The sequence below is a fragment of the Marmota marmota genome, unplaced genomic scaffold (genome assembly GCF_001458135.2).
Source record: "Marmota marmota marmota unplaced genomic scaffold, marMar, whole genome shotgun sequence".
Taxonomy (NCBI): domain Eukaryota; kingdom Metazoa; phylum Chordata; class Mammalia; order Rodentia; family Sciuridae; genus Marmota; species Marmota marmota.
The window spans coordinates 41,182,296-41,199,603 of NW_026000093.1; the positions used below are offsets into that span (position 1 = coordinate 41,182,296).

The 17,308-nt window shown below is 34.9% G+C and overlaps 1 protein-coding gene across 4 annotated transcripts in view; it reads right to left on the reverse strand.

The window, feature by feature from the left end:
* The window catches only part of Rad54b (RAD54 homolog B), a 108,165-nt gene that overhangs the window by 67,870 nt on the left and 22,987 nt on the right, over nt 1–17,308 (reverse strand). For all 4 annotated transcript variants that reach the window (XM_048782805.1, XM_048782803.1, XM_015485961.2 and 1 more), the window contains exon 3: nt 9,545–9,713. In XM_048782805.1, coding sequence (XP_048638762.1) covers nt 9,545–9,713 — 169 coding nt within the window. The remainder of the gene's footprint in view (nt 1–9,544; nt 9,714–17,308) is intronic.

Consider the following 17,308-nt stretch of genomic DNA (forward strand, 5'->3'; position numbering starts at 1 on the left):
TTTTTTTGTTTTTTTTTTTTTTAGTTATCGGCGGGCACAACATCTTTGTTTGTATGTGGTGCTGAGGATCGAACCCGGGCCACACGCATGCCAGGCGAGCGCACTACCGCTTGAGCCACATCCCCAGCCCCAATAAAAGTATTCTTTCCATCTAAAACAACAAAAGAAAAATTTCAGCAATATTTGAAAAAATAAAATTTCTACACAAGAGACAATATTGTTAGGTTATGTAAAAATTCAGGCTTAATGAAATTCTCAAACAAGAAACCAATATTCCATTTATTGTTTAGTTCTACATACATAATGAATATACTGTGCTTGACACTTTCTAAAGCAGATTCTATGTAAAAGACCATGGATACTATACTTTAAAACATTAGTAATACATGCAAATGCTATGAATTACTGCCAATAGAAGAAGTCCTAGAAATTACATGAGAGAATGAAAAACAAATTTTAAAGATAACTTAGAAAAATACATCTCACAAAACTTATTCAGCAGTTTTTGTGGGGAGGGATCGTAAGAATTTTAAGACTATTTGAGAAACACTCTAAAACTATAGTTTCCCTCCTTAGAAAAATGCATGTATGTATGCCACCATGTTTTAATTGCCTCCTATTCGTACAATTAATGAGGCAGGGATTCCTGTTCTAGGGTTATGAAGATAGCCAAATACATGACATCTGACACTGGACAGGTAAAGTTCAACAGTCACATGTACTCAGAACCCTCACAAGCAATCAGAGCTGGGAGGAGAGGAGGACATTATTCACTGATGGCCACACGGGGGATAAATATTAGAACAGAGTGAACAACCAGTGGCTTTGGGAAACAGGGTTTGTAGTACTAAGAGGATGAGTAGGTTTGGCTTGTTTACTTTTGTAGTCAGCTAGGAACTGAAATCTGTTACTTCATAATAAACAGGAACTGAGGAGGACTGTTCAGCTAGAGGACCATATCCATAGAAGCAGAATGGGGAGGAGCTAGTCCATCAAGGCCCTTCTAATTTTACCAGATGTCAAAACAGTCCCTAATATTGAACATTAAAAATAAACAACCCAATGTGAAAACCCAAAACAGACATTTCTCCAAAGACATAAAAATGGCCAACAAGTTTATGAAAAGGTGCTCAACATCACTAATCAATGGGGAAATGCAAATCAAAACCACTATGAGGTATCATCTCATATAACTGTCATGAAGACTAACATCAAAAAGACAACAGATAACATACGTTGGCAAGGATGTGGAGAAAAGGGAATCCTTTATACACTGCTGACAGAAATGTAGACAAGGCAAATCATTATAGAAAACAGCATGGAGGTTCCTAAAGAAATTAAAAATAGAACTGCCATATGATTCAGTAATCCCACTTCTAGACATATGCCCAAAGAAAATGAAATCACCACCTCCTAAAGATCTGCATTCTCATATTCACTGCAGAATTATTCATAATAGGCAAGATATGGAAACAATCTTAAATGTCCACTGACAGATGGATAAATAAAGAAAATCTCTCTCTCTCTCTCTACACACACACACACACACACACACACACACAATGGAATATTATTCACTCTAAATAAAAGAAATCCTGACATTTGCTACAACATGGATGGACTAGAGGATATCATTCTAGGTGAAGTAAGCCAAACACAAAGAAAAATGCATGACCTCACTTATATGTAAAATCTGAAGGGAAAAATGCATGACCTCACTTATATGTAAAATCTGAAGGGAAAAGAAAAGGTCAAACATACAAAAAAGATAAAACAAAAGTAATGAAGGGGCAAATGGAAAAAGATCTACCCAAAGGGTACAATTAGCAGGTATGTAGAATAAATGAGTCTAAGAGTTTTAATGCATAACTAAAGGACTAAAGTTAATAAAACTGTATTGTACTAGGGTTTTAAGTAAGTAGATTTTACCTGCTTCTCTCTCTCTCTCTCTCTCTCTCTCTCACACACACACACACACACACACACACACAAATAATAACTCTGAGACAATGAATATGTTACTCTGCTTCATTACAGTAACCATTTTAGGATTTATGTGTATACTATAACGTTATATAGTAAACTATACACATTTTTATATATACATACATGTGTACATATACATTTTTTTTCAAATTTAATTGAACCTTGATCTACGGTACATACAGCTCAGTGGTAGAGTCTAGCATGCACAAGCACAATACCCAGCACAGCAAGAAGGAGGAAGAGTGGATGGGAGGAGTAGGAGAAGGAGGAGGAAATGATGGAGAAGAAAAGAACTACTGCTCAATATCATTCTATTGTTGCCTCTTCTCATAAGAGCTCCACCTTAAGAAAAAAGTAGGTAATGCTCTGTGCTCAAGGGATAATCCAATAATTCAGTATCCTAAAATAATCCTGAGTAATTCCTAAGTAGTCTCAGATATGCTTCAAAATTATTTAGAAGGATGCACATGAAAGGATCAATATTCAATTGACCAGGATCTTTTGCACAAGACCGATTCCAGGATAAAGTTGAACAAAATTATTCACTTACACTCAAGGCAAAAATTCAAAAGCACAGTCCCAGTCAAAAGCCCTTCTTTATCCTGAGAACTAAAGGCAAATTAGTTAGGGGAGAATAATTTTCAATGTTGTTTTTACAAGGGGTGAGGCTACAGCTATCAAATTTCCACTTATTAATAGAATGGGTTACAGACATCGTCTAATAATCTGGACTAAACACAACTCTACATACTCCTAAAATTCTGAAACCTGTTTATTCTCTGACCCAAATCCTCATCTTAAAAAAGCCTTAAAGGGCAAAAGATGGCCTCTCAATTCTTTATGTTCTGTGGGAAATTTTCTATGGGGAAAAAGATATTGGTGGGTCTAAACATTCAATATATGATTACTTACAGTTATGTCTAAAGTTGTAATATGAGGAAATGAGTCACCAAAAGAGAAAAAAAAATTTTACTAATCAACTGATAACTGATTTTTAAAAAATCAGTCCCCCCATTCAAATGTCTTTTCAGGCTTAAATATAATATAAAAGTCTCTTTTAAAAAATATTTATTTTTTAGTTGTAGTTGGACACAAAAACTTTTTTTAAATTTATTTATTTTTATGTGGTGCTGAGGATTGAACCCAGGGCCATGCAAGTGCTAGGCAAGCATTCTACCGCTGAGCCACAGCTCCAGCCCCTCAAAGTTTCTTTTAAAACTGAATGACAATATGACAATCAACTGCAAAATGAAATTGCAAATTTTGCAAAAGGGTGACATACTAGGTGTTTAAAAAAAACTGATTTGAATATCAAAGAATTTTAGGCCCTTGAGAAATAAGAACTCCACAAATATTTTGCAAAAAAAATAGTTATATGATAGTTCTAAAAAAGTCATACATAAACAAGAGAACCTTTATCCCACCACCATAATTTTTGTGAGGAAAAAGCAGAATGGTAAATTTTGTTTAAACAACCACTCTTAGGCTGGCTCAGTAGGAGAGCACTCTGTGGTAGAGCGCTTGCCTAGCATTTGTGAGGCACTGGGTCTCAGCACCGCATATAAATAAATAAAATAAAGGTCCATTGACAACTAAAAAAATGTTTAAAAAAACACTCTTAGTAAGGATATAAAATCTCTATCAAACTTTTTCCACAAAAATATTTATTGTTAATTTTGGTTCCATTTTGATAGACTGGTTATATAAAAGTGAAATGAATAATATAGGTAAATCCATTTAGGATAAAACCAAGTCTTTCACCATCCGAGAATGTGCTACAAATATAGAAAGGGTGAAGACTAGAATGAACTGTGGAACTAAACTGAAATTAAAAATGTTAGTATGAACTCATGGTTGTTTGGGTTTGCGGGGGGGGGGGACACGACACTGTTTTTTTATTTGTTTTGGTGCTGGGGATCAAACCAGGACCTTGTGCATGCTAAGCACAAGCTTTACACTAAGCTAGTCCCAAACTTATTCTTTTTATTTTTTTTATTTTTATTTGTTTTAATTAGTTAAACATGACAGTAGAATGCACTTATATACTTTGATACATCACACATAGATGAGATATAATTTCTCATTTTTCTGAGTATACATATGGTAGAATCACATTGCTCATACAGTCACATATATACAAAAAGTAATAATGTCTATTTCATTATACTATTTTTCTTATCCCCACATCCCCTGCCCTTCCCTCCTTTCACTTCCCTCTACCTAATCTAAGATAATGCTATTCTTTTTTTCCACTGAAGGACATCTAGGTTGGCTCCGGTTTATCTATTGTGAATTGTGCTGCTATAAACATTGATGTGGCTGTGTCTGGAAATCCATATGCAACAAAATGAAATTAAATCCCTATCTCTCACCATGTACAAAACTTAACTCAAAATGGACCAAGGACCTAGGAATTAAACCAGAGACTCTGTGTCTAATAGAAGAAAAAGTAGGCCCTAATCTTCATCATTCTTTTTTTTTTTCTTAAATAATATTTATTTTTTAGCATTTGGCAGACACAACATCTTTGTTTGTATGTGGTGCTGAGGATCGAACCCGGGCCCCACGCATGCCAGGCGAGCACACTACCACTTGAGCCACATCCCCAGCCCCTTCATCATTCTTTTTAATAAATATAAAGAAATATATATGAGCCAGGCGTGGTGGCACACTCCTGTAATCCCAGTGGCTCAGGAGGCTGAGGCAAAAAGATCACAAGTTCAAAGCCAGCCTTAGCAACATAGCAAGGCACTAAGCAATTCAGTGAGACCCTGTCTCTAAATAAAATACAAAAAAGGGCCAGTGATGTGGCTCCATGGGTAAGCACCCCTGGGTTCAATCTCTAGTACCAAAAAAAAAAAAAAAGAAATATATATGTTAGTAATCTGTATCTCCTACCTTTGATTGCTAGAAAGGCTAAAACCAGCAACACTGCAGGATCAATGACTATATCAAATGACCAGACTGACTTTTAAATACCACTCTCCACTAAAATAGAAGTAAGACCTTTAGCTGATTTCAAGAGCAAGGGCAAGGAAGATCTTATTGAACTATATAGTACAAAAGTACTCAAAAGTTGATGGGAATTGTCAAAAAATAAAAAATAAAAAAAATAAAAGTTCTTGTAAAGGGGTTCTCATTAGTCGAATCTGAAACAATCTGAGCATCACAAAATAATTACATAATAGATTATAAACCACTGAATAAAACAAATTTATAAATCCACAAAAATTAATTAGCAAGTTAGGGGAGAAGGGAAAGCTTTTCCCTAGAGCAGAATTCAAACTGATAAATATAAGTGAAATTAGTATCAGACACGGTGGTGTACACCTGTAATCCCACTGGCTCTGAGGCTGAGGCAGGAGAATTCATAGTTCAAAGCCAGCCTCAGCAACTTAGGGAGGCCCTAAGGAACTTAGCAAGACCCTGTCTGAAAATAAAATATTTTAAAAAAAAGAGTGGGGATGTGGCCCAGTGGCTAAGCAACACTGTGTTCAATCCCTGGTACCAAAAATTTAGAAAATCAACATTTGACAACAAACATAGCAATACATTTTAGGCAATAATCAGTATTTTCAAAGTGACTCCCCAGAGTTACTTATAAGTTACAAAGGAAAAATAATTTTTAGAGTAAATACACCCTTTAGATAGCAATTTTTCAAATAAGTTTATTATCGTCAATAATGGGATAAACTAAAATCATATGCCTTTAGATGATATACTAGGAATTATGTCTGTGATATTCCTGCCCAAAATGTATAAACTGAATCTAATCATGAGAAAACATCAAACAAATCCAAACTAAGAAACATTCTACAAATGAATGACCCACACTCTTTAAAATTGTTAGTCACAAAAGATATGCAAAGACTTAAGAGACTGTTCCAGACTATAAGGGACTAAAAGACATGACAACTAAATACAACACATAATTCTGGACTAGCAGGAAAAAAGTTTATTATTCATTTAAATTTACTTTTGCCATTAGTACTTTGTCTTAATGCACTCAGGCTACCATAACAAAATACCACAAGTTGGGCATCTTATAAACAACAGAGATTTATCTTCCACAATTCTGGAGCCTAAGGAATCTGAAATCAAGGCACTGGCATTCAGTATGTCCTCATATGGTAGAGGTAAGCAGCTCTCTGTGGCTTATTTTATAAGGCAGTAATATTCAGGAAGGCTGAAGAATTTTGGTTGATGGGGCATCATGTCAGCAAATCACTCTTGTTTGGTTCCAAAACATTCCATACACAAAAATACACAAAAATGTAAACTTTGTTGATGTTATTTGTACTAGTCTTAGATTTTTCTATAAGTTTGAAATAATATTAAAATGTAATATTTAAAAGTTTAAATTAAAAAGCATAACAAAATAACTTTTTAATTACTAGACTATGGACTACCAAAAGTATAATTATGTATAGATTGAGATCACAATAAATGATACATGCATTGCTCAATCATGCTGGCAGTATAACCAGTACTATACCTCTACAGAGAGCAATTTAGCAATATCTATCAAAACGATAAATGCACATACCTCATGACCAACATCATACTCCAAGGTATTCTCCTATGAATATATTATCAAATACATACATAATATATAAACACTTATTTTAGCTTATTCATAATAAGAACATATCCAAAACAACCTAAATAACAATTAATAAGACATAGTTAAATATATATTTGATGCATCTTTACAATGGAATTAGCTTTTAAAAAGAACAAGGTAGTTCTAAATGTATTTTAAAAAACATTTCAAAGATGTACTATTTACTCTCATCCCTGCCTTCATTGTCCTGTGGCCTCATTTTGATCTGTTTTTCTCTTTCTCTCTCTGATAAAGATACCAGTCATTGGATTTAGGGTCCATAATAAGCCAGTATTTACTCATCTTTATTTTGGATTTGTTTGTTTGGTTGTTTTGATGTTTTTTATTTGGTTTGGTTTGGTGCTAAGGATGGAACCCATGGCTTCACACATGCTCTAACAATGAGCTATATCCCTTACCCTTTTCATTTTGAGACAGGGTCTTGCTGAGTTGTTAAGGCTGGCCTTGACTTTGCACTACTCATGTCTCAGGCTCCCATGTTGCTGGAGTTACCATGTACCAGTATGGCCAGCTCTGACCTCATCATAATATCCTAACATCTGCAAAGAATCTATTTCCAAATAAGGATACATTCATAGGTACCCAGGGTTAGGACTTCATCATATTCTTTTAGGGAACACAATTCAACTCTGTTTCTCCTTTCACAGAACTTGGTTTTCACAAAACCAATCTCAAAAGACTAAGCTGGACTATTCATAGAGAGAAAGGGCTATGACACTTGAACAACAAAAAAAGACAGAAGTGGGCCCTTTTACTACAACCTTCAAAGAGGCACATTCTCTGGGCCTTGGAGGAAGTCATTCAGGAGTAGACCTGGACCTATACCTTTAGCCTCTCACAAGGAATATTATCTACAAATATGTAGTGTTACAAAGAGACTTCAAGTGCTCAGTAAAGTTGAATGGAGTGGAAATATACTTAATAGGGATAGTTCAGTTGTGAAAGAAAAAAAAACTTAAACAATTTATGTAAAAATAATATTACTAGTAAACTGAATATTAAATATCAAATATTATTATAAAATAATATATGATTATATAGGAGAAAACATTTATTTTAAGAAATACTGCTAAAGTAGAGATAAAATAACATAAAATACACAATTTACTTTCAAAAAGTTTAGGGGAAAAAAGTATATGCACAAAGAAAGAAAGAAGGGCTGGATATGGTATAGCTCAGCGGTGGATGCTTGTACAGCCATGTGTGAGGATCCCTGTGTTTGATCCCCAGCACCACACACAAAAAAGGAGAGAGTGTATAAATAATGCAAAATAAAAGTAAACTGTTGATTTTAGGATGTTAACTGGCCTATTCTCTCAATTTCTCCATTGTAGGAAATTTTTCAAACTAAAAAGATGATGTGGGGAAATGGGGGCATATCTTAACTGGAACATACCAGCTTGCACCTCACATCAGAATAGATTAGATCTAGAACAGAAAGGATGTAAAAAGGTGAGTACTTTATACTACGTGTCTCTCATCTCTATGTTTTTCTATATATTATATTTCTCCCCAGCAATCTACCATAACGAACAAAACATTTCTCACAGAGCTTTTTTACCCTATTTAACCTCTCTCTGAATAAGAGGCAGAAAAGTATCAGGAGGTTGGCAAAGGTTCCCCAGTCCAATGAATGTACTAAATCAGAGAAGGATTAAGGGATTAAGGCTTGAGTAAATTAATTTTCTCTTCAATTTATCTTAACTCTTAATTCCCTTCTCACATTTAGCAGGGAAGAGAATGAGAAACTATTGTGGGGGAAAAAAAAAAAGCCCAAATGAGTAATACAGATTATATTCCAGAGTCTAAACATCATTCTCTGGTGATAAGCTACCATCCTAGAAAAGAAGCAGACACACATGAATCATTCTCTTTCTCAGGTTTGACAGTCAGAACAAAAGCCTGGGAAAATAGGATATTCACCTAACTAGGACAGAGGAGAGAAAAGAGGAATGGAGAAAAGTAAGAAAGAAAAAAGGGAAAGCAAATTAATAAGAGTGGCAATTAAATTGATAAACTCAGAGCTGTCCCTAGATATCTTTCTAGATCAATTCCAACTCCGAAAGTCTTTCTCAATCTCATTCTGACACTAGTTACAGCTTTTGAAGTCATAAGAAATACATACAGGACACCAGATTATTGGACAATCAGGAAAACACAGAATTCCTTTCTTCTACAAAAAGAAATGAACCCATTCATGGGTAAAATTTATTAATCATCACAAAGTTCAAGAACCTCCTTCAAAAGGGTTAAGTGTTTAAAATACTTTACTGATTTGCACTGGTATCATAAGGACGGCAGTTACCATTCTACAGCCCAACAGATGAAGCCAACTCCTAGAATCTGTCCGTTCAAACAATGAATAAACATCTGTGAACCATCTTAATTATATTTTTTTTAGTTACCTGAAAAATAGTATCTCTTACAGATACAAAAAGAACCATAATCACTCTTTTAATCCAATTCAACAATGGCAGAATGAAACATGTTAAATGCTTGGTTTTCCTGCAATTATATACCTTGGTAATTGAAATTCAACTGATATGAGGTTACTGCAGACTATAATAAATTGAAAATTTATTCATTTCAAGTACATCTCCCCAGTACCATTAACATGTTTATTACAAAAAAAATTATATCAAAAATTTAAACACAATTAATTGTGGTACTTGAAGAAAAGATCATATTTGACCAATAAATTCCCTTAAAATAGTATTAAACCTACACCTACCATAAAGTACAAGACTTCAATTACATGGCTATTAATATAATCACTAAAGATAAGTTATGACAACAGAAGATCTGAATTATCAACAATCTAGTATTATTACATCAACAGTTTTCAAATATAACATTCATTCTTGAATAATCATTTAAATATGGTAACAAGACTGATCAAGTACAAACCTGATCAATAAAAAAGTTCACTCTTACCTAAAGGAGGTGAATCTAATGTCGTCACTGCAGATGCTTCAAAACAACACTTCCCACTGTAATTATTTCCATCATTAATTTCCTTACTTCTTCCTTTAGTAGGCAAAAGATTTGAACCACATACTCCAGAATCATTCTGTGCCTGAAGAAATGCATTATTTGCTGTACCCTAAAAGAACCAAATATATATATATATATATATTTTTTTTTAAGCAGAAATTGATTCTAACTTCCCATATTTTTATAATAGACTCCTAATTTTAAATGAGCTACCAGTTTGCCTGCATCAAGAACAGATATTTAAGAATTAAAATCCAATTTCTATTGGTTTTTAATTGCAGAAAGACACAATAACTTTATTTTATTTATTTATTTTTATGTAGTACTGAGGATCAAACCTAGCGCCTCACACATACTAGGCGAAATGCTCTACCACTGAGCTACAACCCTAGCCCCCTTCTACTATTATTTTTATTTATTTATTTATTTATTTATTTTGGTACCAGGGATTGAACCCAGGAGTACTTCACCACTAAGCCACATCCCAGCCCTTTTTTGCATTTTATTTAGAGACAGGGTCTCACTGACTTGCTTAGTGCCTCGCTAAATTGCTAAGGCTGGCTTTGAACTTGCAATCCTCCCGTCTCAGACTCCAGAGCCACTGGGATTTTAGGTATGTATCACAGCATCCGGCCCTCTTCTGTTATTTTTAAAGCAAATTTATGTTAACAAAGCTGAAAGACATGACAGAATGAAAACTATGGGTATAACTCCAGTGTATTCTAAACATATCAGAAGAATTTTTAAAGAAATCAAAACGTCATTCACATAGTCAAATGTTCTTTTTCTTGATAAATTTCTCATTACTAAAATCAACATTTAAATATAATTAATTTTTAGGTGTGAAAATAGCAAATGCTTGGTTTTCTTGCAATTATATACCCCGATATTCAAATCTAACTGATGTGAGATTATAGCTGGCTCCCAGAATCTGTCCACTGTTGGTTTGATTTAAAGAGCCTTTACATATTAGAAACATATACTAAAAATGTACTTAAAAGAGACTCCTGGAATTTTCTTCAAAATACCTGGGGAGGGCAGATGCTGCGGCCGTGCCCAGGTCTTTTCTCTGCTACCTCAGAGACTGCTGCCCCTGATGCCCAGAGGTCTTTTCTCTGAGATTGTGACTTCCACCTACAGTGTTACCACCAATGCTGCTGATACTAATAACGCTGTTGCCACCCCAAGGCCTCCAAGAGATCTTCTTTCTGGGTGCCCACACCCAGGCAGCTGCAGCCAACTCACTGCCCCCCGTAACACTGCTGTCCCCTATACCATTGTGGCCGACACCACTGCTGTCCCCGCCCCTGAGATCACCTAGGTGATGCTACCACTGTCCCACTATAGCTACCGCTGACCCACCACCTGCTGCCACCAACCCCTGCCACTACTGCTGCCACCACTGCCCAGAGGTCTGCTGCCACGGAAACTCCAGGCTTGGTTGCATGTGGCAGCATCCACCTTGGGACACCAGCCAGGGCCCAGGGGGCTCCAGAGTGCCAGCAGGTTTGCCATCACAACCGCCTCTGTCTGGGGATTCCAGCCAGGACCTGAAGGTCCAATGTGGGGAGTTCTGGTGGGTTTGGGTGCACATGGGGTCTTCCTGCTGGGAGTGCTGGTCGCCCCTGTCTTGCTGCTGCTTCTCAGGGTCACTCCTTTTTGTGAGCATGTCCCTGGTGGTCTCTCTGCAAGGTGCAATAGTGTTGAGATCTTGGGACTACAGCAGGGCCAAGCCTGGGGTATTTGAAGCCCAGATTGGTGGAAAGAGTTTGATTTTTCCATCAAAATTTATTTTATTTTATTTTATTTTTCTATTTGCTAACATCTCTACCATATTTTGAATAGGGTGTTTTTTATGCCTTAGTGTGTGGAGGATGGTGATATATGAATAGTGTTTTGCAGTTTTGTTGTACTCTTACATATCTTTAAATTTTTTTCTTTGTTTGTATTCTTCCTTTCACTTGTCTGTTTTCCTGGATTCTCTTTCCATCTTTTCTCTAACCAACAGCCAATCTCAGTCGGTTCTCTTCCACTCTTCCTATGAACTTAGCTTCTAGCTTCTCTCTTCCTCACTTGTAAACACTGCATACTACACTACTCCTGTTCTCTCATCCACCATTTGAAATTGTAAACAGTTTAGCAAATTTTCTATTTATACTGTAGATAACTACTGAACTTATCATTTTGGTTTATTGTGAGAAAGCAGTGGATGCCTTAGTGGGAGCTATAAGGTTTAAGGCTATATATTGTTTACACTGGGTACTGTTGATATTGGTCTCACCTTTAAAGGTGAGGTGCTGGAAACCTTCAGAGACATTATAGGTCAACAGGGTAGAATTTCTGCTAGATGGGAAAACACACGAACAACATGAAAAAACAAGGGAATAAAGCACCCCAAACAAACCAAGATACTCCAACAACTGATTCTTCTAACAACATAGTAGAAGAGATGTCCAAGGAGTTCAGAATGTACATAGTTCAACTGATCTGAAAAGTAAAGGACAGTATAAGGAGTGAAATCAAAGAAAGGAAGTGAAAGATCATTTCAATAAAGAGAGATTGTGGAAAAAAACAAGCAGAAATTCTAGAAATGAAGGAATCAATAAACCTAATTATAAATTCAATAGAAAGTATCACAAATAGACTATACCACTTGGAAGACAGAACCAAAAGCAATGAAAACAAAATATATAATCTTGAAAATAGAAATGACCATATAGAGAAAATGGTAAGAAACCCTGAACAGAACACCAAAGAATTGTGGGATACCATGAAAAGAGCAAATTTAAGAGTTATCAGAACAGATAAAGGAACAGAGGAAACAAACCAAAGGAAAGCACAATCTTTTCAATGATAAAATATCACAAAATTTCCCAAACCTAAAGAATAAAATGGAAAATCAAATACAAGAGGCTTACAGGACCCCAAATGTACAAAATTACAGCAGACCCACACCTAGACACATTATAATGAGAATGACTAACATAGAATAAAGATAAAATCTTAAAGGCCATAAAAGAAAAATATCAAATTATGTATGGGGAAAACCAATTCAGATCTCAACTGATTTCTCAATTCAGACCCTCAAAGCTAGAAGGTCCTAGAATAACATATCTCAAGCTCTGAAAGAAAACGGTTGCTAACCAAGAACTTTATATCCGGCAAAATTAAGTTTCAGATTTGAAGATGAAATAAAAACTTTCTGTGATAAACAAAAATTAGAAGAATTCACAACTTTAAACCTGCACTACAGAACATTTTCAACAAAATATTCCATGAGGATGAGATGGGGAAAAAAAAAAGTGAAAACCAGCAAAGAGAGGATCTACACTAAAGGGATAGTCAACCAAAGGAGAAACTAAGTTAAATTAAAAACCAGAAATAAATCAAAATGACAGAGAATACAAATCACATCTCAATAATAATAACCTTGTATGTTAATGGCCTAAACTGATCAATCAAAAGACATAGATTGGCAAATTGGATTTTTTAAAAAGACCCAACAATATGCTGTCTCTAAGAGACTCACCTCATGGGCAAAGACAAGCTGAAGGTGAAAAGATGGGGAAAAAAACATATCACTTACAGATTGTGTGAACAAGCAGTGGTTTCCATCCTCATTTCAGACAAAGTGGACTTCAAGCCAAAGTTAATCAGAAGGGACAAAGAAGGACATTTCATAATACATGAGGAATTATATATCAGTAAGACATAACAATTGAAAATATTATGCCCCAAATAATGAAGCATCTATGTACATCAAACAAACCCTTCTCATTTTCAAGAATCAAATAGACCACAACGCAATAATACTGGGTGACTTTAACACACCTCTCTCACTACTGGACAGATTTTCCAAATAAAAACTAAATAAAAAAACTACAGAACTGCATAATACAATCAATAAATTAGACTTAACAAATACATAGAATATTCTATCCATCAACGAACAAATATACTTTCTTCTCAGCAACACATGGCTCCTTCTCTAAAATGAATCGTATATTGTACCACCAAAGCAACTCTTAATAAATTAAAAAAAAAACTGAGATAATACCTTGCATTCTATCAGATAACAATGGAATAAAATTAGAACTCAACAATAAAATAAAAAATAGAACCTACTGTAACAAATTGGAGACTAAATGATGAATGGATAGTAAAAGAAACAAGGATGAAATAAAAAAATTCTTAGAGGTAAATGAGAACACTGATACAACATATCAAAATCTCTGGGACACAAGGCAGAACTAAGAGGAAAGTTTTTCAGACATTAAAAGAAAAAAAGTCAACAAATAAAAAACCTAAGATTATATCTCAAAGCCCTAGAAAAAGAACAACAAATCAACACCAAAAGTAGAAGACAGGAAATAATTAAAATCAGAACTGAAATCAATAAAATTGAAACAACTGAAAAAATTGACGAAACAAAACTCCTAAGCCATGCTAACAAAGAGAAAAAGAGAGAAAACTCAAATTACTAAAAAACATAATGAAGAAGGAAATATCACAATGGACATGTCTGAACTACAAAAGATAATTAGAATCTATTTTGAAAATTTATACTCCAATGAAATAGAAAATATTGAAGACACTGACAAATTTCTAGAGACATATGATCTACCCAAACTGAATGAGGAGGGCATACACGATTTAAACAGATCAATTTCAAGTAATAAAATAGAAAATACCATCAAATGCCTACCAATCAAGAAAAGCTCAGGATCAGACAGATTCTCAGCCAAGTTCTACAAGACTTTCAAAGAAGAATTAACACCAATACTCCTCAAAGTGTTCCATGAAATAGAAAAGGAGCAAACCATTCCAAACTCAATTCTATGTGGCCAATATCACCCTGATACCAAAACCAGACAAAGACACATCAAGGAAACAAAACTTTAGACTAATATCCCTGATTAACAGAGATGCAAAAATTCTCAATAAAATTCTGGCAAATCACATACAAAAACACAGTAAAAAGTGTACCACGATCGAGTAGGGTTCACCCAGGGATGCAGGGTTGGTTCAACATACGGAAATCAATAAACGCAATTCATCATATCAGCAGACTTAAAACAAGAATCATATGATCATCTCAATAGATGCAGAAAAAGCATTTGACAAAATACAGCAGCCCTTCTTGTTCAAAACAATAGAAAAACTAGGGATGGTAGGAATATACCGCAATATCATAAAACATTATATGCTAATCTCAAGGCCAGCATCATTCCAAATGGAGAAAAATTGAAAGCATTCCCTCCAAATATCGGAACAACACAAGGATGCCCTATTTCATCACTTTTATACAACACTGTCCTTGAAACTCTAGCCAGGGTCATTAGATAGAAGAAAGAAATTAAAGATAAGTAGGTAAGGAAGAACTCAAACTATCACTATTTGCCGAAGACATGATTCTATATCTAGAAGATCCAAAAAATTCCACCAGAAAACTTCTAGCACTAATAAATGAATTTAGCAAAGTATCAGGATATAAAATCAACACCCATACATAAAACAGTTCCTATACATTGGCAATAAATCCATCGAGAGAGAAATTAGGAAAACTATCCCATTCACAATAGCTTCAAAAAAAAAAAAAAAACTTGGGAATCAATCTAACAAAAGAAGGTGAAAGACCTTAACAATGAAAATTCTAGAATACTAATGAAAGAATTTGAAGAAGATCTTTGAAGGTGGAAAGATCTCTCATGATCCTGGATAGAAAAAATTAATATTGTCAAAATGGCCATACTACCAAAAGTGTTATACAGATTTAACGCAATTCCTATTAAAATCCCAATGACATTCTTCATAGAAATAGAAAAAGCAATCATGAAAATCATTTGGAAAAATAAGAGACCCAGAATAGCTAAAGCAATCTTTAACAAGAAAAGTGAGGCATCACAATAGCAGACCATAAATTATACTCATTTATTTATTAATATTAGTATGGGTTCAGACTCCTACATTACTTGATGATTTATAATCAATATTTATTTTGATGTTCAATTTATCTCAGATTTTATATTTATCAGGTCAATCCAGTAAAAACTTCTAAAAGTTACTAAAGCAAACCTTTTTTTTTGTACTGGAAATTGAACGTAAGGACACTTTATCACTGATCTATGCCCCCAGCCCTTTTTCTTTTGAAACAGGGTCAAAGATGCTTAGGGCCTCACTAATTTGCCAAGGCTGGCCTCAAACTTGTGATCCTCCTACCTCAGCCTCCCAAGTCTCTAGAATTATAGGTCTGTGGTCAAAGCAATACTTTCTTACTAAAGGTTAATTCAGTGTAATGATATTAGCCAATCTCTGAGAAATAGCCATGTTTAGGTACATACACCTAATTCCAGCTACTCAGGAGGCTTTTCACTTCAGCCCAGTTTGGGGCCAGCGTGGGCAACAGGGAGAACCTATCTGTTGAAAAACAGAGCCAAGCACAGTGGTGCACACCTGTAATGCCAGCAGCTCGGGAGACTGAAGCAGGAGGATTGTGAGTTCAAAGCCAGCCTCAGCAACTCAGTGAGACCCTAAGCAACTTAGCAAAACGTTATCTAAAAATAAAATATGACTCAGTGGTTAAGTGCCCCTGGCTTCAATCCCTGGTACTAAAAATATAAAATAAAATAGCCAGACATGGTGACACATGCCTGTAATCCCAGCTACTGGGGAGGCTAAGGCAAAAGGATCACATGTTAAAGTTCAGTCTGGACAACTTAGCGAGAACATCTGAATATAAAACTTTTTAAAAAAGGCTAGAAATGTAGCTCCATGATAGAGCACTTGCCTAACATGTACTAGGCCCTGGGTTCAAACCCCAATACAACAAATAATCAGGATGAGAAATAACCAAAGAACAAAAACTTAAGAATGGAATAAACAAAGTAAAGAAAAGATACAATTGACTGCTAAGTCTAACTTAGGCTTTTCATGTTAACTTGCTTTAAATTCCTGTATAACTTTAAAAATGCCTGCTTTATTAGTTTTTAAAAAGTAAAATAACTATTAAGTTTCCTGATGTACTTAAAAAGAGAAATATTGTAAATCAGTATTTTGGTCTCAATTACTTTTTATAAACTACATCAGAAAATAAACTTTAAGACAAGGGTATCAAGATAATTCAATGGGATAATGGGGTTGTAGCTCAGTGGTAGAGCACTTGCCTAGCATGTGTGAGGTACTGGGTTCAATCCTCAGCACCACATAAAAAAACAAAGGTACTGTATCCATCTACAACTAAAAATATTTTTTTTAAAAAAAGATAATTCAAGGGCTGGGGTTATGGCTCAGCTGTGGAGCACTCACCTAGCACATATGAGGCCCTCGATTCGAGTCTCAGCACCACATAAAAAATAAATAAATAAAATAAAGGTATTGTGTCCAACTAAAACTAAAAAAAATAAAATATTTTTTAAAAAAAGATAATTCAAGGAGCTGGGATTGTAGCTTAGTGGTAGAGCACTTTCCTCGCACATGTGAGGCACTGGGTTCAATCCTCAGCACCACATACAGGTGAACAGACAAAGTAAAGATACTGTATCCATCTACAACTAAATATATATATTTAGAGGATCACATGTTAAAGTCCAGCCTGGACAACTTATACACACACACACACACACACACACACACACACATATATTAAAATTTTTTTAAATATATATATATTAAAATTTTTTTTAAAAAGATAATTCAGTGGTGAAA